The sequence below is a fragment of the Tarenaya hassleriana genome, unplaced genomic scaffold (genome assembly GCF_000463585.1).
Source record: "Tarenaya hassleriana unplaced genomic scaffold, ASM46358v1 Cleome15, whole genome shotgun sequence".
In the NCBI taxonomy this organism is placed as follows: Eukaryota; Viridiplantae; Streptophyta; class Magnoliopsida; order Brassicales; family Cleomaceae; genus Tarenaya; species Tarenaya hassleriana.
In genome coordinates this window covers 1,015,440-1,036,533 of record NW_010964923.1, presented here as the reverse complement: position 1 = coordinate 1,036,533, position 21,094 = coordinate 1,015,440, and the positions used below count along the sequence as shown (strand labels likewise).

Here is a 21,094-nt window from a genome sequence, read left to right as displayed (position 1 = left end):
TATATATATATATATATATAAATCGTTTTTTTTTAATTTAGTTTGTTTCAATGTCTAAAAAAAAATACTGTTTGAGAATTTTGGAGGGTATAATTCACAATTTTTTTAGATTCACTACGATTCCAAAAATACCAACCCACCCCTAGTTAACATGCTAAAAAAATGGTAAGAAAAATAATGTTTCTGTTTTGTAATAATGTATGAAAATATAAATGTCAATGCCTTGGTAAACAATTAACAGAAGATTATGGAGTCAACTAACATGTTTTAAGGTAAACATATTTATCTAAAGTCTAAACCCCCATCCTCATTAATGAAAATATGTGAACGGAATTTAGCTTATATATGATTTTCGCAATATTTTATTGAACAAATATCAATAAAAAAACTGTTTTTATTCTTTATGCTTTATATTTTACAAATAAAAAATATATACAATTACAAAATCACTCAATCACTGTACTACGAAAATTAATTTCAATCATTTAAAGTACTTTTTTTTTTTACTTTAACAAAAAAAATATTTTTTTAAATCAGCCGTGAAAATAAGCATGGAATGTATTAGTTATATATGTGTGTGGTGGAAGAAAATTGGAGTTTGATAAAATCTGCATGTGCATGGGCATGTGCATGTGGAATGTGACAGTCTGGTGCTTAACCACAAAACCGTGTTCGAATTGATAAGATTTCTCGACCCCTTTTTTTTTTGGGTTGAGGGGTCGGTCCAAAATATTATATTTCTTTATTTTAGAATATGCAACAAAGGCAAAACGCGTAAAAAAAATAATAATAAATCAATGGTTTTTTGCATAATAAGAAGAAACCATGAATGACAAAAAAAAACTAATGTTAAGTGGAACACATACTCTGTCAAAAGCTGCAGCTTTGAAGCATCCATCATCACATTCTGCTCTTCCTTCTTGCCCTTCTTCTTAACATTCGCCATTACAGATTCTGAATCCACACTCCACCCTTCCTTCATTACATCTGTACAGTCCATGAAAAACCCATTTGTAAAATATACATATACATATACATACACTCCTTATACCGGTATCCATAAATTTCGGACATATGACTGAACTTACTGAAAAATATAAGAACTGATGCAAGATGAGGGAGTTATGTATGGAAGCTTAGGGAAACAGAAGATGGAATGGAAGCTCACATGTCGCAGGCATCGGCCTCTGTCATTCCTAGGGACAGTGCCATATCGCGGATTGTGATAGACGAGTAAGCAGACGACAAGAGCTGAAACATCTTTCTGGTGTAAATATCTGCAGCCAAAAAAAAAACACCCCACGAATAATGTTTTCCTGCGAGTAACTCCTAGGGGGTAGAGACCCGTGTGTTTTCGGGTATCCTGTCTCACAGGTACTCAGGAAAGAACGAAATTGACACCGGGTTCGACCAGACGAGAAACCCGGAAGTAGGGTCGGGAAGAGTTATATTAAAATGACTAAAATACCCCTGATTTTCTAGGTATTTACAAAAACACCTAGACATATTTTCATATATATTTATCTACATACCTCAACAGAATTTCATAAATTTTCACGGGTTTGGTAGCCAGGTCTCGGTCTCATACGTACCCGAGTCTCGCGAGACCGAGACAGGGACAATGCCTCCAGAAAACCAGCGAGATCAAGACCGAGACAAGGTACCCAAAAAGTCCAGGTACCCAACCTGCACCGACCCTAGTAATTACTAGATCTGGACGGATGGTGTCTCAATACTCAACAATATCTCTGGGAAAAATCAGCTAAAATTCCAACCATCTAACTGATAAGAACTACAACTCAACCGTCTAGTGTTAATTCACTCTTCAGTTTAGTAAATGCATAGACGACTACTGCCTATATAAACTCAAAAGTTGTAAGCAACTGCTTGTTCCCAAGTTTGCGACAAAAATTTTCCCAATTGCTAGTTACCCGTTAAATGAAATACATTACCTGAGAATGCAACAACAATATCTTTAGCTTCCGGACTCCAATCATAACCACGAACATCTTCATATACACCTGCATAATCATGTCTCCACAGCTTCTGACCAATATTCCAAGCTGCGACTAGTTCGGGTCTGCTTTCTTTGATGTTCCTAGGTAACGTTTTCCAGAGGAAACGGGCACTATTGCTGCAACAAATACATTCAGTACTCAACCTGTATTCTCAGCTTCAAGATACTATTCTCAACTTCAGGAAACGATTAGACCAAAGCCATTAAAGAAGATTGGCTGTACCCTAAGCTGATAGAATTCATAAACTGAGTGAAGCTCTAATTTCTCGAGTACATTACAGGGTGATACTCGATCATGGCGGAAACAACAATATCGGAAGATTCTAATTTTCTTGAGTACGCAAGACCATATCAGAAGATTCTACAAAAATTGTGACGAAAACACATTTCCTAATTCCATGTACCAATAAAAAATCAGTCGCCTTTCCAAAAAAAAAGCCCATATTCCATTGGAATCCTATTCCTAGTCAACGATATACAGTACGATTTCGAAGCCCTAAAACCCCCCCCCCCCCGGGAATTCAAACGACACGACGTAATCAAAGAAGAAATCAAACTTACATATCTTCGGTATAAGTGTGACCAAGGAGATGGATTGCGTAAGGCCATTCTTCGTGATAAGGGATTCCTCCAGCAGCGACCTGATCGGGACACGAGAACAAAGATGAAGAACGAAACGATGACGACATAGGAGCATCTTCGAAGCCAAAGAACAAGGAGAAGAAGATGAATTCATGAAACCTGAATCAGAAAGTTATCGCAGAGATCGGCGATTCTCTGATCGAAAAGAGGTCCATGGCTCTCTCTGTTCTTTGCTCCGTGAAGTGAACTGAGACGACGCTTTTATTTTTCTACCCTCGTATTTTTTTCATATTTCGATTTAAACCATGAAACTTTAAAAACCTTTCACATTCGCCAGAAATAATATTTTTTAATATTTTGTTCCCAAATCGAGGCCCACCCTTAACATTATGCATAAACGGGCCAAGCCCACACATGCTCTGTGGGTCCCATCTTATTTTCGCCGTCCTGTTTCGCGCCAAAAAAAAATCCCAGGAAAACGACAGAAAAACGAGAAAATATGAATGTCAGTGCCCCAAGATAGGAATCGATACGAAGAATCTAATCTTCATTTCCCATTGCTTATTTTACAAAATTCTTGCATATATCATGTTGGGTCTCTGGAAAGGTTGCAACTTTCGGCTTCTGTTCTCTTTTCACCATTCCGACAAGAAATCTGTTGTCGACATGAACAGGTCTGCTCCAGGTTCTGCGAATTACAGAAGATTGCTTTCCTACCCTCATGGATATTCCAGAAGATTTCTTCTGGATGATTCGGCGTAGTGATTTTCCATTCATGTGATTGTAAACTTTTGTGATATGAGAGTTTATAATCGTTTAAATGGAAGAGAAGTGTAAAACCTATCTCGGTGAGTATAGTACCGAGAAAGAAGAAGAAGACAATGAGAATGGAAAAATTACTCTCTTGATTCATTTACAAAATATTGTACAAAATATATAGAAGGTCTAGAAATAAAAAAAAGGAAAATATCTAATTACAAATAAAAAAAATCTCCATAATACAAATAAAGGAAATAAATAAACGTTGGCATGAAATTACGTCCACCAAATCAGCTTGTGTATCACCACAAATTAGGCCATTCATCATGTCATCATACACTTCAACATTCTCCCTCAAGATGATTTGTAGAGAATCGAAAAATCAATCTTGAAAGCGGGAATTACTTGAACCTCTTTTTTTTTTGTGTTTTTCCAATTCCGCCATTGTTTGACAACAATGAACATTGTTCTTTGAGCATCCTTCTTGTCATAGCATCCATGGTTTTTCTTGATAAATTGTTCCAGTATTTTCCAAAGTGGTTCCTTTGTGTTTGAATCCTGCAAACCAATAAAATTAACGTAAGTTTTATATTCGAATGAGTACAAAGACTTACCTTTGATTCCACAGCAAATGGTTTTCACTTCCCCATCATTTGAAGCGTCTTTGTACACTTCTTTGGGTAAAAACTTTGTTGTGTTCTCTCTTATCATCTCACGAGTGTTAGGAGCATCGGTTAATAAGAGAAAAGTAAGAGTTTCTCTCTTATTTGAATGATCATAATCCTTTCGATCTCGGTTCTTTGTCTCCGTTTGAATACTACTCATCGTCTCTTCTCTCCCGGCCTTTTACTCCAGTCAACAAATCATTCGCTTCCAATGTCACCAAGTGTTGTTGCTCTTTGTGGATCTCCACTTTTGTTTGAGTTTCCTGTCCATCATCACTCTCACAGACATAATCGTTTAAAGAGCATAAAGGAGTTAAGTGAATGGACCGAATGAAGGGATTTTGTTTTGGCAGTAGCACATTCTCCTTGGATGCTTCGTCATGGGAGTTCCTTGTGTCCTCTTTGAAGCCATCTTCTAAGGTAGTTTGCTCAGCCTTTTTCTTTTCTACCCCTTCGTCCTTCTTTCCTAAACCTTCTTCTTTTGTTTCTCCATTCACCATGCCAAATGAATCCAAACATTCCCCCTCATTTGGCATCGGACTAGGCTTCATGTGTTGTATGAAGAATTCACGAACCGCTTTATCCGTGAGTTCATGTTCTGTTTCCCCCATGTTTGGGGCAATGTTTCCCCTTGAAAGCCGCTCTTTATGCCACATCATGCGTGCTTCTTTGAACGGATGGTAAAGAAGTTGATGATAAAATTTGAAGGATGAGATTATTGTACTCACCCGGAAGAAATCCAAGAAAATTGAATAATAACCTCTTTTGTAGATTCAAATCCGGATGAATCTTCTCGAGTTCATCCATCACTTGATCGTGGGCATGGTCCCTTTCTTCTTTGGTTGTTTGAGGCCATGTATCATTGATGATTCGGAATTTTCGAATATACTCGAAAGTGACGATTGTATTGAAGTCTTCTTGAGACAAATAATGAGCCATTACAATACTCTCCTCTTTAGATCTATATGTGACCAAATGGGATATACATAATATATGTTAAGTAGCGGAAGCAAATAAAAAATAGGTTACCATGACTCTTGAGGCTCTGATACCATGTAAACTTTTGTGATATGAGAGTTTATAATCGTTTAAATGGAAGAGAAGTGTAAAACCTATCTCGGTGAGTATAGTACCGAGAAAGAAGAAGACAATGAGAATGGAAAAATTACTCTCTTGATTCATTTACAAAATATTGTACAAAATATATAGAAGGTCTAGAGATAAAAAAAAGGAAAATATCTAATTACAAATAAAGGAAATCTCCATAATACAAATAAAGGAAATAAATAAACGTTGGCATGAAATTACGTCCACCAAATCAGCTTGTGTATCACCACAAATTAGGCCATCCATCATGTCATCATACACTTCAACAGTGATTACGTGAATCCTATGGTTTTTATCTGGATTTAGTGTTAGATCGTATTGAAATGAAACAACACTGTCAGGCTGTAATAGGGATGATACAAGAGGGGCAGCCTCTTGAATTGTCTGACCCTCACAAGTGAAGCATGTCAATCCCAGATACTTGAATGGAATTCAGAAATTCCATTTCAGGATTTGGGGTCAGAGATCATAAAAGCTGGAAGATGATAATAATGCAGAGCAAAGAGAAGCAAGTGGTTTGGATTCAAAGGCAGATTCAGGATCAACTGCTCTTCTTGTTCATTTTGCATGGAGAATGGGCGTTTGAATTCTCAATGAACCAGTTCCAAGGCGCCGAAGAAATGGTTTTTGGATCTAGTTGGTAATCCATCCAAGGGATGTGCAGGAGAATCGTGCTTCAGCTGATCATGCCGTTTGACAACTAAACCTATTATTCATTCCTTCTCCATCTTCTTTCAAAACCAATCAATGGCCGAGGGTTAGATTTGCTCTTTACATTCAAGAAAAGAAGGTTCCACCTAACAAATTGAAGGAGGTTGGAGAAAACAGGATAGCACGGCTTCTGTTCTTTTTTCATTTTGGGTTTTGAATATATTAGCTGTCCTTTCTTTATCTCCAGTAGCATGTTGCTGTTTTACCAGTTCCATGTGATCATTATTTACATCAATCTTCAAATCAGCTTCTTGGTCATAAACTTCAAAGCAGATCTCATGTGACTTTTAGCAAATTGCAGACATAACCGAGGTGCAGCTACACGTGTAAAAGTTGTGCAGAGAGTTTATGTTTTTACATGAATCTGCTTGTGTTCTTGTCCCCTTGAGGAGATGTGATTCATTTTGTGTACAGAGCTGGAAATACTTGCCCCTTTCTGAGCTAAAGCCTGAAGCTTTTTTCACTACAATGAACACTTAAACTGGAAAAAAAGTTTATTGATTGGAGATCTGATATACAGAGGGAGGTCATAGGACAAACCAAACTAAAGAAAGAGCATAACAAATGAAGAAATCAAATTATTCCACCATGATGGCAAACACATCAACCACAACATCCTCGGACTTTGATCAGAGTCTGGAGCTCCTGCACTCTGGAGGGAAACCCTGAGGGAATCTCTTCAGATCAGCACAGTAGTTATAGATCATGAAATACCTTTGGACCCATCTAAGTCTTCTTCTTCCAAAGGCATTGAGCTCATTGCCCACCTGCCAATCACCATTGGTGAAGGAGCTCTTGAACTTGGGGTCACAGAAGGAGGAACCAGATGAGACAGTGCAAGCCGCTGCGTTGAAGTTCCTGTAGTAAGCCGTGAATGGAGCCTTGGACCAGTCAGTCTTAACCAGACCGCCCCTTGTGGCCCAGTCGTCTGCGTTCCAGAGACTCGAGTAGATCCTCATGGGCTGGCTCTTGGGGAAAGGAACACCCAACTGTTCTGCGTTCTTGAACACTCTGATCGGCACACTGTCAACCAAGAAACTGCAACACAAATAGCACAAAACAAACGATTCAGATCATATGAATCATTTGGGAAGCTAAGATTGGTTCAGTTTGTTCTTTCTTACATGATGTGTTGGGGTCTCCAGACAATGGAGTAGGTGTGGAAGTTCTTGGTGGGGTCGAACCAGAGATAGAACTGTTGTTCTCTGTTGCCTTTGCCTTGTGTGAACACATTCGTGTGAAGAACATAAGGTTGTCCTGTTTCATTCCCCAGAAACTCGAAGTCTATCTCATCGTGTGTTGGTCCTTGCGACGACAACTGCAATTTGCTCAATCGTTATAACAAAATCCCTTCTAAAAAACTGTATTTTTTTTTTCTTCTGAAACTTTCCACCAGTCAAATCACTTTCTAGCCTTCTGGGTTCATAAACCTCACTGTTGCTAACGATCATTTAACAGAGAAAAACCATCAAGAGCATTTTCAGACCGAGAAATCGCAAGAATCCCATCTTTTTTCACAATATTACCCCAAACCCAGAAAAAAAAAACATCTTCAAGAGCAGTTTTCAAACCCGGGAATCGCAAAAGCCGATGTCTTTTCTCGGCATTACCCTAAACCCAGCAGAGAAAAAAACAAGTCTTTTCAGTGAAGTGAGCGAGAGTGTGAGGAGAAAACAACGTACGTAGTAGGCGGTGACGGTTCCGGCGGAGTTCCCGGCGACGAGCTTGAGCTGCATATCGATCCTTCCGAACAGGTACTCCTTCTTGGACTGAAAACCCGACCCGGAAACCCGATCCAGACCCAGAGACAGCATTCTGCCTCCTCCGAAGATTTTCCCGCGATTTCCTCCCCACGTAAGATCGAACTCGTCGTAGAAGTTTGCGGAAAACGCCGACGCAACCATCGTCGCGAGGAGAGCCACGACCAAGGTGGCCGTTCTGTAGTTCAGGAGTCGTCCCATTTTGGGTTCGAGTGACAAAATGAAAGTTCTGCGGTTGTTTTGCGAGAATGAGAAAGGAGAGAGGTTTCTTTGGAATTATTTATTGGTTTGGTTGAGGACTGAGGAGTAGTGTGAGATGGGTTTTACAAGGGGATATGATATGTATATATATAGGTCGTGAGGGAGGCTTGGGAGGGCAAAGAAATTGAACTATTTTAGTAATTTTGGTTTGGTAATACAAATCGAATTAAATAAATCTAATTTAAAAATAACTGAAACTTTTAAAACTAAATTAATTGAATTCGAATAAAATATAAAATTTTAATTGGTTGATATATAAAACAGACATAGTTCTTCTATAATCCAAAAAAAATTAAACTAAAAAACAAGCTAAAGGAAATTCAAAACAACTATATTAATGGTTTCATTGTTTTCGAAATTAATAAAAATAAATAAATAAATGAAAGCTGTATAGAAAAGAAGAAAACAAAAGAGGGATGCATTCAAATACCAATGGAGTGGAGGGAGCTGTTGCCAGCTCTGCTTCTCCCATGATTCCATCAAACCCCGGAGCCTCTTGTTTTTTCTTTTTCTATTTTTTTTTTCAAGTATTAATTATTATTATTATTTGTTTTTTCCAATATATTTATAAATAAATACTCTTTGGACTAACGGATAACGGGGATTTGTGATATATAGTATCAAAGTATAAGACTATATATGTATGGCATAGTATTCATTAAATCATTTATATTGCCAAAACACAACAAATTTTTTATATTAAAAAAATATGAAAAGGTTAGTTTGTATAGCTCTTTAAATATTACTTATTCGGATGCATCTATTTTATAATAAGAAATGAAAATTTTAGTGAAAAAACTATATCCTCTATTTAAATTCATTAAACCATGCGTAAATAGTACATAACCCATTATTTCACTTTATTTTTTTAAAATCAGAAATTATAGGAGGAAAATGACAAAAGCATTACTTTTTTTTTTTGGTATTTATTATTTTGAGAGATTTTTAAAAAAAAAAGGGGGAATGGGGAAGAGGTGGATGACAAGCTGGCATGAGATGGCCACTCTTTGTACTTGAAAGTTCCCAAAGGACCACTCCTATTTATCTCCCTTTATGTTTCTCCCTTATCCAATCAATTATTGCCACGCGTGAAATTAATATGGATTTTGGAATGATTTGTGGAATCTATGAAAATGAATTTGGACAAGTATGTCGAGGTTTTTTATGTCTTTGAATTAAAATTCAAAAATAATTTGAATTTGTAGAATTTTAAAAAAATGTATTAGAAGATTTGGATGTGTTGTAAATTTCGAAGTATATGATGCAAAACCGAATTGAGTGAAAAAAAAATTCATGCAGTCGAATCCAAATAAATTTGAAATTAAGCTAATAATAGTTGGAACAGTACAAAATCAAATAATTCTTTCATCGATATAACAATAAAATTGTTGGACATTGCGATTTTTATAACTGTTAAATATAATCATATTTAATTAGGTGGGGATTTGTAAATTCCTAATTGGTTCAGTGTCAACATAATCAATGCTTAACCTCTTAAAGCATGGGTGGAATTCTTTTAATGATATAATATAATAATAATATTATTGAACACGAGTTCGTATTGAATCTGAGTTATTACTGTTAGAAATAATCGGAATAAATAGTTAGAATGAAATCAATTTACACTTTTTTTTAGTTGTTAAATATTTTTTTAATAATTGGGAATTTGTAATTTTTAATTGGTAAAAATAAAAAAGATTCGTATATTTGGTATTAACGGACGAATAATCCTCGTATTGATCAATTAGGTGGATGTCATCTGCTCTTCACAAGGGAATATATTCCGATACCTTTGAGTAATTGATTTATCTTATTTTGTAATAATATTGTTCTTATAATTATTGCAAGTGGGTGCTTCTGCAATGATACTCTTTTGGCTCTTTATTAATTCGTTTTATTAGCCATAATAACGAGTTTAAAGCTGCTTAATTATCATTATTAGCTTCGATCTGATTGCTCATTATTCACGCCCATTTACATATATATATATATATATACAAGTATAATATTTTTACAAAGTTTTTTTTTTATAATATGTGATTTGCCTAGAGTAAGGTTCAAATCTGGGTGGAACATTTTTTACGCATATCCACTTACCAGTTGAGCCAACCACCCTTGGCATTTTTAAAAAGTTAGATTGATCTGAATTCCATCTTTTTATTTTAATATTCGTCTTCTATATATTTTTTTTTAATTTTTTTAGGTTTTAATTCTTATTTCTATAAGAAAATGTTATTTGATATTGATAACTTCAAAATACATCATAATATATAACAAAATATAATAAAATATACTACATATATCTCGGATAAATCATAACTATATTAATGATAATATCTCCTATAATTTCTACCCTCTTTCAAATTCAATATTTTTTATATTTATATTTCTACCGTAAATGATGATAATTTTTATTTTAAGTTTTTGTTTTATTTTTTATTTTGAATTTTAACTATTGGTTTTTTGTTTTTTTAGTATTTGTAAATTAAAAAAAATGATTCTTTTAGCTTTTCATTAATTTGTTCACGAAAATAGTTTTTCAATTTATTTTAGAAACAACTAAATTTACAAAATCTTTATTACCCTATTTAACCAATTAAGGCTCATTACCAAAGTGTTGATGAAATTAAAGGGAACGTCCTCACATCACATAGAGTGGTTGGTTTTGTTCATATTAAATAAATAAATAAAAAAAGGTCACGAGAAGCACTATTTCATGAAATAGACGTCCCGTCACGTTTTTCAAATTGTAAAAATAGACAACTTTCATTCGGCCGTAATGATAATAATAATTATTTTTTTTCAAAGACGTGGTAATAATTATTCACAAAAAGCCATTATGTTTTTCACTCGTAATGAATAAAATAAAACTATACGTGATAATTGAGTTTTAAATATTAAATCAAAATAAAAATATTTATATGATTCATTCGAGACTATATATAATTCACGAACCCAACCACATCCAACGACGCTTCAACACATGAAAGCTTTAAATATAGACAAGTTTATTATACAATTTTGTTAAATCGTCTATTTTTTTTTTCTTTCAAAAGTTGAATGTGTAAATATTTGTCAAGATCTATAAATTTTAATATAGTTACATAAATATTTGGCGGTAACAAAAAAATAAAAATCTATTTGTTATACTACAAACACGGTTTATATTTACAGATCAAGATCCGACACAAAGTCCAATTAAATCTTGGACTCCATAAAATTATATTTTGAAGCATGCAACGTAGATCCTTATCCATATGACAGCTAAAATATTTATATGAAACTATTATTCTCTGTATTTCGTACAATACATGAAACTACATTCGCTCATATATATATATATAATATAATATATGACTATATAGGACAAGTGATTGGGTTTAAATATCAAAACAATTAAATCTTATGCTTTTACCCATGTCGATTATAAACACATCTTATAATCACTTAATCTCTTCAAATTCAATATATAACTTAGTAAAATATTATTTATTGAATTTAATGTTAGTATAAAAAAAATGCATAGATACATGCATATGTTGTATACACGTACAATCCGATGGCACCGCCATCGTATATAATTCAACTTGTGACCATAATATATATATATATATATATATATATATATATATACACACACACATTAAATGTTGCATTAGTTAATACGATGGATAGAAATATTTTTTAAAAAAAATTAACGACCGCTGAAATTGTTTTTTTGTCTGGTTGTGTGTGCGTTTAATGTTGGTATTGAAAGGGGCAACGCATTTTGGTGATTTTAAAATTTGATCGCAGATAAATTAAATGAGAAATGGATAGGTGTGTGTGTGGTCCGACCAACCAAAATAAAAAAGGAAAAAAAATTTAAATTTAAATTCAAAGTCACATAACGGGAGCTCCGGACTGTGGTAATAATGGTCACGAGGACAATGCCACGTCATTTCAAACTTGAAGGACATTGCAACAAATCCATGGAATTTGGAATCGACACGTCATCTCACCTCCCCACAATTATATGAATTATAGTACTCGTCTGACGTGACAATTTTACTATATATATAATTTATTTAAAGTTTTCATTCAAAAGTTCTCTCGATATCCCGATTAGAATAAAATTATTAAAAAATATATTTTTTATTATTTAGGAAATAGTATATATTTTGGTTTTGATATGAAATTAACTGATATAATATTCAATTTTCATAGGATATGAATATTTTTATTTTTAATAGCTAAAGAGATTATAACAAACTCAAAACTAATGGAATGGGATTCCTAATTAGAGAATCTACTTTCCATTGTATTCAACACACATATGCTTTTAGCCTTTAGGTGTTATAATAATTATAATAATATTACGCTTCCCTTCTTGGAAGCAATTAAATTGATAAAAAAAATGAAATGAGAGAATGGCATTATAATTTATAATATATGCTCCCTTCTTAGAAGCAACTAAATTGATAAATGCAAAAGGAAAATGGAACGGTTCCATTATGTTCGAACAATTAATTAATAAATTAAATAATAATAATACTAATACTATAATACGTTGGATGGGCTTTCCAACCGCCAAAATCGCGTCGGCGCGGTGGGACCGCAGCCGCCGCGGTTGGTGCCATTGCTTGCCCCCACCGCTAAATTAGCTTTAATTCACCGTTGCCCCGTGATCCTTCTTGTTCGTATTATATATATATATATTTTTAAAACGTGTCTTTATATATATGCATATATATATATATATATATGTACATATACCACATTTATTATAATCATTACCAACGCTAGACCGAAATTTCATTATTTTAGCATGAATTATTCATTATTTGCATAAAAAATAACACACCCATTTAAGCATTTCCCCCCATGTTTCAAAAACATCTAAAACAGCAAAACACAACTAAGAGACAAACGATGAAAACATCATATGAGATAAGATTTATTACTTAGCTTCTTGATTTGCTTTCGGTTGGCCTCGGGATTTTCTTGTACTCGTACTCGTTTATGTCCAGCTTCTCTTGCAAAGCCTGAGAACAAAACCAGATGAATGTTTTTTCCCCCCTTAGAGATTTTATTAAGCTGTATGTACATTATGGTATCCCATTCATTATGGACCGATACCTCGAGCTCTTCCTCTATCGATATCTTTTTAGGTTTATACGCATCGACCGGTCCCGTTCTTGAAAGCGCTTTCCTTTCCTCTATGATCTCCCATTCTTGATCATCCTTCACCTTTGCAATGTCCTTGCTGAACTTGAACCGATTCAGCAGCAAGTGTGAGTGAGTTTTTTTTTTAAAATGAAAATCCAACGCATATGCAACAGCTTTCCCGAGTCCTTACCGATAAAGTCGTGAAAGAATCGAATTCAGTTTTGTTAGGAGATTGATCACACAAGAGAAGAAGGGGTACAAACCTGCCTTGCAGGAGTTGGCTGAGCCCGACTGCTCCAAAAACGGTGAGAGATATCATCGGAAGCCCGTATCTTACAAATGGATGTCTCCTACCCCATCTTTTAAATGACGATGACGGTCCTCGAGGCTTGGACGCAGCAGTAGTGGCAGAACTTTGAGATTTTCCGGCAGTTTCTATTGTTGTCATCTTTGTATATCCCTACACCGAAAGGGCAGCGAAAGAACAGAAGAAATTCAAGAAATTTACACCTGTCGTAGTTCAAGCGAGGTTAGATTAGCGTCAAACCAAAACCCGAGAGCAGCTTGTGGAAGAATGAATTATTACGTTTTCCTATTCAATGATGCAGAAGAAAAGCTTCATGCTTATCAAGATTACTGAAAAACAAGGTCAAAAGTCACTGAATATCTCTACAGTTCCAAGACGAATGGCGAAAATTGCAAACCTGGCTTTGGTTTCGGCATGGATATTAGGGCTAGGAATGGGGCAGCTATTCGAATTTGTTAAGACATGATTCACATTCCCTATGATACTGATCTATGCAACCAGAAATGTAGCATTATGGATATTCAAACGAAGTCTAAACACCCCACAGTGTCAGTCACTGAATTCGAACAGCTAATCCAACTCACCATATACAAGTTTCATTCATTTTTCTTAAACCTCAATCTTCTGCAGCAACTAAAAGCATCTAAATAATCTTCTCATAGATTTGTTCGAAATATAAGGCTCGAAACATATGATTAGATAAGAGTTCATGCATATCTTTTCTTTTCATGAACAAACAAGAACATAGCCCTTTTTATTCTTAAATTCATTATTCAACATAGTATCCAGCAACAAAAACCAGTGTATTTCCCAGTTTCCTGCATCTACTTAACACCCCCAAATGTTGGGACAATCAATTCAATCAAATGCAAACAATCTGTGTTTTGGGTTTGATACTAAAACCAAAATACATAATGCAGGATCGAATTAGAACATATACCCAACATGAACACAGAATGAAACCACTATGTAAGTAAAAAAAAAACTAGACAAGCACCTCTCATTCTCTAAACCCTAAATCAAGTTACGAACTTTTGAAGAACTGAATTAGTTTCTCTGTGGAAGAATCTGACCCATGATTAGATAAGAGGAATCTGACAACAAATGAAACTACTTTCCGGATCGTATAAACGGATTAGAACATTATCATCTCCTGCGACGGAGACGGTCACCGGAATATAAAAAACCCCGAAATCCCAATCGCTGAAGGAGGAGAAGAAGCATACCGGAGTTTCAAACGGAATCGGCGGCGGAGGTGGAGGAACTCCGTTCACCGAGGCGGAGGTACGATGTTGACCGGCGGCGAAGACGATGTCGGGGATCGATCGTAGTGGGAGTTAAGGTGACGTAACATTGTCTTGATCAACTCTATCGGTTTATGGGCCCACACAAATATCTAGAATCCATGTAGGGACCATGGGCTTTCAAGAATTTAAAAAAGGCCTAAATACAGGCCCATTTCTAAACAGATAAATATAATTTAGCCCATTGGGTATTTTAGGCCCATAATTTCAGCTCTGTTTCCGCTGTTCCAGTGAAAATACACGTGGAAGATTTTGATTGGCTAACTCAGTTAACCGCAACAGCGGATAATTTTCTACAACCCCTCTCGTCTTTCCCCAAAGCCCTTTCCTTTGCCTCCCTTCTTCCTCGTGTGAAGTCCGAAGCCAATTTCCCGAGAAAATGGATTCGAACATTTTCCCACCATCCAAACGACAAATACAACCGAACAATTTCCAAGCCTTCTCAAGTATCCAGTCTCACTGCTCTAACCTACTCCACAACGTCTCCAAAACCCTTAATCCTCTCTTCAACCCCGAAAAAAACCTTTCTTCGGAGCCCAACAACATCTTCTCTGCTCTCGATTCACTGCGAAACCTCACTAAACAAGCATTCGATGCCGGGATTTCCCGCCTCAACCCCGTCTCCGGCTCCCATAACGCCGCCGTCTGGGCGAGAATCACGGACGGCGGTGGGAAATCTCTGGTGGCTCCGATTCGGCGGAGCGGCGGCGGAGCTCCTGGACTGTCCGCCGATGCGATCGAGGAGAGAATGGCCGGAGTTCCCGTGTACGCCCTGAGCAACTCAAACGAAGAATTCGTGTTGGTGTCGGGAGCTTCCACTGGGAAATCCATGGGTTTTTTGTTCTGCAGAGAAGAAGATGCAGAAGCGCTTCTTCGGGAGATGAAGAGTATGAATCCTGGTATGAGGAAAGAAGGGTCGAAGGTCGTTCCTCTTGCTCTGAGCAAAGTGGGTATTTCAATTCAAATCCATGACCTCTTCTCTTGCTTGAATTTCATGCTCTCTGTATCAGACTTGGCATAGATGGTTATGGTTTCAGTGGTTTTGGCCTGTGATTCTTTGGTGTTCTTGCAGGTTTTTCAGTTAAAGGTCAATGGAGTGGCCTTTAGATTGATCCCGGAATCGACTCAAGTCACTCATGCCGTGAAGGTGAGTTCTTTTGCCAGTTAGTCCATGGTGTTTTCTCCTTGCATGAAAGAGACAGAAACCCATAGGAACATGTTTGGTTAAAGACTAGGTATAGGAAGAACGGATCTGATTTGGACACTCTCTTTTGTTTCTAGATAATGCCAATATCAGTTTCGGCCTATCTTGCTTACGTTATTGATCGTCGAAGCTGAAAGATCCACTTGTCTATATCGACCATTGCAGCTAATTAGGAGCCAACATTATCATCAGAGAAATGATCTCTACCACTTTGTATGTATATGAGCACATGAAATGAATGGGAGATCTGAGATTATATTATATCGTAGAGGTATTATCCCTATTTAGTCGCGAAGCAATATGAGAGAGTCCATGTTACATGAATGAATGAATGATGAGTATATGTTAACAACCTGTTCTTGTGAATCAATGTCGTGTTGAGAGATTGGCGTATAGTTTTTGGCTGTGCATTTGGTGCAGAAGTCTCTAAATGTAAGAACTTGGATGAATGGGCTGTTTATATTCAATCAAAACCATATAATGTTAGTATACATCATTACAGTTCTTTCCAATATTATAGTTCTTATGGACATTGTTCATGCCCTTGTTTATACATGTTCAACACCTGTTATGCAATGCAGGAGAGGAAAAAAGCCGGATTCCCTGACGACGACTTTCCGGGTGTTCCAGTTTTCCAGGTAATGTACTAAAGATCATCTCTTTTGTTGCTAATGGATTCGTGTTTATCTCTATCTCCTTATCAATGGTTTCGTATTCGATCATAGTCCTCTTGCAAAGCGTGTCTTGAGAAGATAGGCGGCACCTCATGTTATTTAATTTGATCTCATTTTGAAAGCACGTTCCATAGAAACGAAGTTGCTATTTCATTCAACGTTTCCATAGATGACAAAGCCTTCAAAATGTCGAGTTTTCTTAACCCTGTAAAGTCTTTTCCTTGGCCGTTCAGTCAAGGAGCTTGATACTACGAAGCGAGAACAAGAGTTATCGTCCCGTTTTCTTCAGAAAGGTTAGTCAAAAACATAAACACCACACAACTCTTGCATTCTCATTAGGCATCTCACCCGACCCAACCCACCCGTAGACTGAAAGCTCTGATGCATTATGGCAGGAGGATTTGGAGAAATCGCTACAACGAGCATCCCAACAGCAGAATCGGCTAAACCCTGCTCTCAAACCGGGCGATATTCAGGTACCATTATGATTATATCGCACTTCAGTCATCCTATTGCCTGTTCCCTCTCATCTTGTTCCTTATGTTTTGCTCTGTTTCTCCAATCAGGTTGCAGTTTTCGAAGAGATCCTCAAAGGGATGAAGGTAAAAAAATCCACCGAAATCTTCTTCTTTGTACTTTCGTTTTCGATTCCGGGTTCTTTAGATATCTGTCGGATTTGCATTTCGGCTTCGCGGATCGGATACTGAACTATGCTTCTGCGTGTTCGGTCCAAAAATTCGCAGGAAAAAACAACGTCGAAGTGGGACGACATTGTGTTCATCCCTCCTGGTTTCGAGGTTTCTGCTGATCCAACCCAGCAGTCTGCCTAAGAACACATATCCGTTTAAGACATTTTTGTATCTTTCACTTGACTAGTTAAAAGAGATTTTGTTAATATTGTTTTTAAACCATGTTCAAGGTTTATTAATAGGCTGTAAGAGAATGTTAAAAGCTCCAAGATTTTATCATATAGACGAGGTTAATAAACCGCAGTGATTACAATTTCTGCCTAAAAGAATCTATGGTAATTAATCGCTGCCGTGGAACTCCAAGATAAATGAACGGTTGAGATTGAGTGGCGAAAAAAGGAACGGTGGACATTTTTTTTTCGTTTTAATTTTGTTTGTTTTGAAGCCATTTTCGACCCCCGAACCCCACATCTCTCTCTCTTCTCTCCTCTCTCTCCTCCTTATCCAAATTCCGCCATTGTTGTACCTGTGTTGTCATCTTCACATCATCGTGCCCTTGCCCTGCCGCAACAATGGCGGTATTCGCCGGCTCTACGTTAGGTTCTGTATCTTTCCTCTCTCACCTTTTTGACCCTCACGCTTCGTCTCTCTCCTTCCCTCTCAGACTCTTCTCTTCCTCGTCCTCCACTTCTTCTTCTTCTTCCCACGTAAATCACTCCCTCTGCGTCTCCAAGTCCTTCTCTGGTTCCGCCACCGCAGAGACAGACAGGAATTCCGACCAATCCTCCGTCTCCGGTTCCGATTTTGGTCTCCTGGATTCCTCCGGTGGTGTCCGACATGATCAGGTGCGTTTTCCAGTTCAAAGTTTCAAATTTTTTAACACAGTAGAATTCTTGGGTATTATTCGTTCAGCCTCTAATTTGTAATCTGATTAATGTGTTGGAAAAGAAGCAGAAGTCTGCCGAGTGGGAAGCAGCGAGGGCTTACTGCGAGAATGGAGACGTCTTCGAAGGTCGAGTCGAAGGCTTTAATGGCGGAGGACTGCTTGTTTGGTTCTATTCTCTTGTGGGTTTTGTTCCTTATCCGCAGCTGAGTCCTTCTCGTTCTTGTAAAGGTAGTAACATTCATTAAAAACCATTTCTTTTCTTGATGTTGTAGCTTGGGGTTGGCAAAGGAAATTTCTTTGTATTCATGTATCTATAGATGGTTATGCAATATGTTTCCCGCCATTGAAATCTTTGTTTCCCTTGTTTCTTGTGAAACGAGCTGATGATTGTGTTTTTGAACATTGTCCTTGCATGAAGAACCTCACAAAAGCATCCAAGAGATTGCCAAAAGTTTAGTAGGTTCAGTGCTTCCTGTGAAGGTATTTCTCCTATATGTTTTCTTTAGCAGTGTGGACTTCTTGTTATCATTTACAAATTCTTATAGAAACATGGTTTTGGTTACCGTTTAGTTCTTCGCATCCATAACTTCTGCCCCAAAAGTAAATGTTATGGCGAACCAGACATATAGTTTCATCAAATGCAATGCTATCTTTCCTTTGATCCATGGCCCTGCTTCTTTGGCTTCAGAACTATTGTGGATACGACTATGGTCTAACATTTTCAAAGCCGTCTGATTAATATATAGGTTGTTCAAGCCGACGAGGAGAATAGGAGGTTAATATTATCTGAGAAGCTCGCATTGTTTCCAAAGTATTCGCAGAGAGTTAGTGTGGGAGATGTATTTACAGGAAGGGTAGGTTCTGTTGAGGATTATGGTGCCTTTGTCCACTTGCTCTTCGACGATGGTATTTGCTGTACCAAATTTTGCCATTGCTTCTTGTTCTCTAAGGCTAGTATTTTGCTTCTCACCCGAGATATTGAATATCTATTGTAGGTCTCTATCATCTGACCGGGCTAGTGCATATCTCTGAAGTCTCGTGGGATTATGTTCAAGATGTCAGGGATGTGCTGCACGAGGGTGAGGAAGTTCGGGTCAAAGTCACTAACGTGGACCAGTGAGTTTCTTCTGCTTTTCAAAGCTTTTCAAGCCTTTCTACTTGAAGTGGCCATGTATGTCATATTTGCCGAGCTTTGAATACAGGGAAAAGTCTAGGATTACTCTGTCGATCAGACAACTAGAAGAAGATCCTCTTCTTGAAACATTGGACAAAGTGATTCTGCAGGTAAAAGACTAATCGATTTTGGTTATGTAGTTCTGTGCCATGCTTATGAATCAGCTCTCTTTGATGATCTTTCTTTTGGGTCTTATTGATTCATGATAGATGTGAAATATCACAGGACGGTTCCACTGGACCTGCTTCTCTAAGCTCGAACAACGGGGATAAAATTGATCCTCTCCTGGGGCTTGAATCAATACTCGACGAGTTATTGCAGGAAGATGGGTAAGAGTTGAGTACTCAACGGTTCATAAAATTGCCATTGCAATGTAGCATAAACTTATTTGCACATCATCTCCATTATACGGCATTGAGTGTGATCTGTCTACTAGTCTTTAATTCTCGAGGTAAATCATTTCTGTAATGGGTTCTTGTAATACCCGGCTAGTTTTATAATCTCAACATGGATTGAGATTCGAGAACGAGATAACCAATGAGTTCATGCAAAATGAATTTTTTTTTTGCGTATGAATGGCAACTCTATATTGCAGATATAGAATTCACTTGGCCTACAATATTGCAGAATAGAAGCCGTGAAGATAAACCGTCAAGGGTTTGAGAAACGGGTTGTTTCACAGGACCTACAGCTTTGGCTCTCAAATGTGAGTTATATATATGCTCTGGTTCTTGCCCGTTCTCCTACGTAACATGCTTGCAATATACTCATTCTACGTCCGGTGACTTCTCGTCCAGACACCGCCTGCCGATGGCAAGTTCGTCCTTTTAGCCCGTGCCGGAAGACAGGTAAATTTTGTATCACGAGACCCTGATCATAAAACCATCCAAAAAACAGCTGTTTGGATTTGTGTCTAAACATATTTCAGGAAGAAACATAACTCAGAATTCATTTCTGGATCCTTCATGCCCCTGAAGAGTTCAAAACCATAATGAATTTGATCATTGCATTAACATTCATGGTGTCTTCCACTGACACAGAACAAGCTTGAGAATTCATGGTTTTTTCATGTATATATATATACATATGCATACACATGTGTATATTTGGTGTGAATACAGCCTTGTTAACTCTTACATTTTCAGGTGCAGGAGATACAATTGGCAACATCTCTGGATCAGCAAGGGATAAAGAAAGCATTGCAGCGAGTATTGGAACGTGTCCCATGAACCACCACAGCTCCTACAATGGACCATATATATATAATACCCTGGTGAAGATGAACAGAAAATACATACATTTGAGTTGTATCTACTTTGTTGTAACTGTATATATATGTATGTATGTATGTATTAGAATTATTATATATGTCTGTTCTCTGGGATTGGTTACACCGATTTTGCTGTAATGTAAATGAAATACAATGGTTTCTGTATACAAAAGGTGCATAGATCAAATTTTCAGCTATTCTCCCATTTCAGACAAGATTATAGATAGAGTCATGTTGGGTTATATGGTGAAGGCTGTCATAACAAGTCGTTGTACTGTTCAAGATCTAACTTCAGACAGTCAAACTGCAATGTTATTGGCTTTGTAGAGATACTTTGTTTTTCCATACAACCAATTGTATATTGTCACTGAGAATATATTATACAAATGCTTACTATATTATACAATTATCCTGATAAAGTACATATACATACTGTACACCTTTTTGTCTTGCTTTTTCTTCCCTGCATTTTTAAATCATTTCAATTTTCTACCCCACAACTTTCTCCTCTCTCACCCGCCGCTTCTACTGAGCACATCTGCACATGCTCTCTCGATAATGCCAATATCAGTTTCG

The 21,094-nt window shown here is 36.9% G+C and overlaps 5 protein-coding genes across 7 annotated transcripts; 2 read left to right on the top strand and 3 right to left on the bottom strand.

Moving 5' to 3' along the window:
* Window positions 1-654: 654 nt before the first annotated feature.
* On the bottom strand, window positions 655-3,322 carry LOC104809099 (COP9 signalosome complex subunit 8). The gene is made up of 6 exons (XM_010534993.1): window positions 3,170-3,322; window positions 2,759-2,857; window positions 2,579-2,658; window positions 1,953-2,134; window positions 1,169-1,277; window positions 655-987 (listed from the first exon to the last, which is right to left on the bottom strand). The coding sequence occupies exons 1-6, from the start codon at window positions 3,320-3,322 to the stop codon at window positions 933-935; spliced, it is 678 nt and encodes a 225-aa protein (XP_010533295.1). The 3' UTR covers window positions 655-932.
* Window positions 3,323-6,310: 2,988 nt separating this feature from the next.
* LOC104808681 (probable xyloglucan endotransglucosylase/hydrolase protein 16) lies at window positions 6,311-7,924 on the bottom strand. The gene is made up of 3 exons (XM_010534424.2): window positions 7,524-7,924; window positions 6,966-7,159; window positions 6,311-6,879 (listed from the first exon to the last, which is right to left on the bottom strand). Exons 1-3 carry the CDS (start codon window positions 7,800-7,802, stop codon window positions 6,471-6,473), a joined length of 882 nt encoding a protein of 293 aa, XP_010532726.1. The 5' UTR covers window positions 7,803-7,924; the 3' UTR covers window positions 6,311-6,470.
* Window positions 7,925-12,628: 4,704 nt separating this feature from the next.
* LOC104808680 lies at window positions 12,629-14,666 on the bottom strand. 2 transcript variants are annotated; one of them, XM_010534422.1, is made up of 4 exons: window positions 14,544-14,666; window positions 13,274-13,520; window positions 12,981-13,107; window positions 12,629-12,886 (listed from the first exon to the last, which is right to left on the bottom strand). In XM_010534422.1, the coding sequence occupies exons 2-4, from the start codon at window positions 13,456-13,458 to the stop codon at window positions 12,806-12,808; spliced, it is 393 nt and encodes a 130-aa protein (XP_010532724.1). In that variant the 5' UTR covers window positions 13,459-13,520; window positions 14,544-14,666; the 3' UTR covers window positions 12,629-12,805. The 2 variants fall into 2 exon arrangements, with proteins under 2 accessions (XP_010532724.1, XP_010532725.1); XM_010534423.2 differs by having other exon boundaries at window positions 13,274-13,470; window positions 14,544-14,665.
* Window positions 14,667-14,936: 270 nt separating this feature from the next.
* On the top strand, window positions 14,937-17,486 carry LOC104808679 (protein TIC 22-like, chloroplastic). Its single transcript, XM_010534421.2, has 7 exons — window positions 14,937-15,567; window positions 15,694-15,768; window positions 16,407-16,463; window positions 16,733-16,792; window positions 16,895-16,975; window positions 17,066-17,101; window positions 17,243-17,486. The coding sequence occupies exons 1-7, from the start codon at window positions 15,001-15,003 to the stop codon at window positions 17,327-17,329; spliced, it is 963 nt and encodes a 320-aa protein (XP_010532723.1). The 5' UTR covers window positions 14,937-15,000; the 3' UTR covers window positions 17,330-17,486.
* A 165-nt stretch (window positions 17,487-17,651) lies between these two features.
* Window positions 17,652-20,711, top strand: LOC104808678 (30S ribosomal protein S1 homolog). Of its 2 annotated transcripts, none has more exons than XM_010534419.1 (10): window positions 17,652-18,033; window positions 18,137-18,302; window positions 18,493-18,554; window positions 18,821-18,980; window positions 19,070-19,190; window positions 19,277-19,358; window positions 19,474-19,577; window positions 19,876-19,954; window positions 20,046-20,096; window positions 20,394-20,711. In XM_010534419.1, the coding sequence occupies exons 1-10, from the start codon at window positions 17,761-17,763 to the stop codon at window positions 20,475-20,477; spliced, it is 1,182 nt and encodes a 393-aa protein (XP_010532721.1). In that variant the 5' UTR covers window positions 17,652-17,760; the 3' UTR covers window positions 20,478-20,711. The 2 variants fall into 2 exon arrangements, with proteins under 2 accessions (XP_010532721.1, XP_010532722.1); XM_010534420.2 differs by having other exon boundaries at window positions 18,143-18,302; window positions 20,394-20,705.
* The last annotated feature ends 383 nt before the right edge of the window (window positions 20,712-21,094 follow it).

Bases quoted from the DNA above. Each gene is read 5' to 3' on its own strand.
- LOC104808680 (XM_010534422.1), bottom strand. From the start codon at position 13,458: ATGACAACAATAGAAACTGCCGGAAAATCTCAAAGTTCTGCCACTACT. The intron at 13,108-13,273 runs GTTTGTACCCCT...GTTCAAGTTCAG, and splicing joins AGCCAACTCCTGCAAGGCAG to CAAGGACATTGCAAAGGTGA. The intron at 12,887-12,980 runs GTATCGGTCCAT...TTTTGTTCTCAG, and splicing joins CGATAGAGGAAGAGCTCGAG to GCTTTGCAAGAGAAGCTGGA.
- LOC104809099 (XM_010534993.1), bottom strand. From the start codon at position 3,322: ATGAGGGTAGGAAAGCAATCTTCTGTAATTCGCAGAACCTGGAGCAGA. The intron at 2,135-2,578 runs GTAAGTTTGATT...TATTTGTTGCAG, and splicing joins CACACTTATACCGAAGATAT to CAATAGTGCCCGTTTCCTCT. The intron at 1,278-1,952 runs GTAATGTATTTC...TTTTGGCTGCAG, and splicing joins TATTGTTGTTGCATTCTCAG to ATATTTACACCAGAAAGATG.
- LOC104808681 (XM_010534424.2), bottom strand. From the start codon at position 7,802: ATGGGACGACTCCTGAACTACAGAACGGCCACCTTGGTCGTGGCTCTC. The intron at 7,160-7,523 runs GTACGTTGTTTT...AGCAAATTGCAG, and splicing joins GAACCGTCACCGCCTACTAC to TTGTCGTCGCAAGGACCAAC. The intron at 6,880-6,965 runs GTAAGAAAGAAC...TTTGTGTTGCAG, and splicing joins TGGAGACCCCAACACATCAT to TTTCTTGGTTGACAGTGTGC.
- LOC104808678 (XM_010534419.1), top strand. From the start codon at position 17,761: ATGGCGGTATTCGCCGGCTCTACGTTAGGTTCTGTATCTTTCCTCTCT. The intron at 19,955-20,045 runs GTGAGTTATATA...CTTCTCGTCCAG, and splicing joins TACAGCTTTGGCTCTCAAAT to ACACCGCCTGCCGATGGCAA. The intron at 20,097-20,393 runs GTAAATTTTGTA...TTACATTTTCAG, and splicing joins TAGCCCGTGCCGGAAGACAG to GTGCAGGAGATACAATTGGC.
- LOC104808679 (XM_010534421.2), top strand. From the start codon at position 15,001: ATGGATTCGAACATTTTCCCACCATCCAAACGACAAATACAACCGAAC. The intron at 16,793-16,894 runs GTTAGTCAAAAA...GCATTATGGCAG, and splicing joins GTCCCGTTTTCTTCAGAAAG to GAGGATTTGGAGAAATCGCT. The intron at 17,102-17,242 runs GTAAAAAAATCC...AAAAATTCGCAG, and splicing joins AGATCCTCAAAGGGATGAAG to GAAAAAACAACGTCGAAGTG.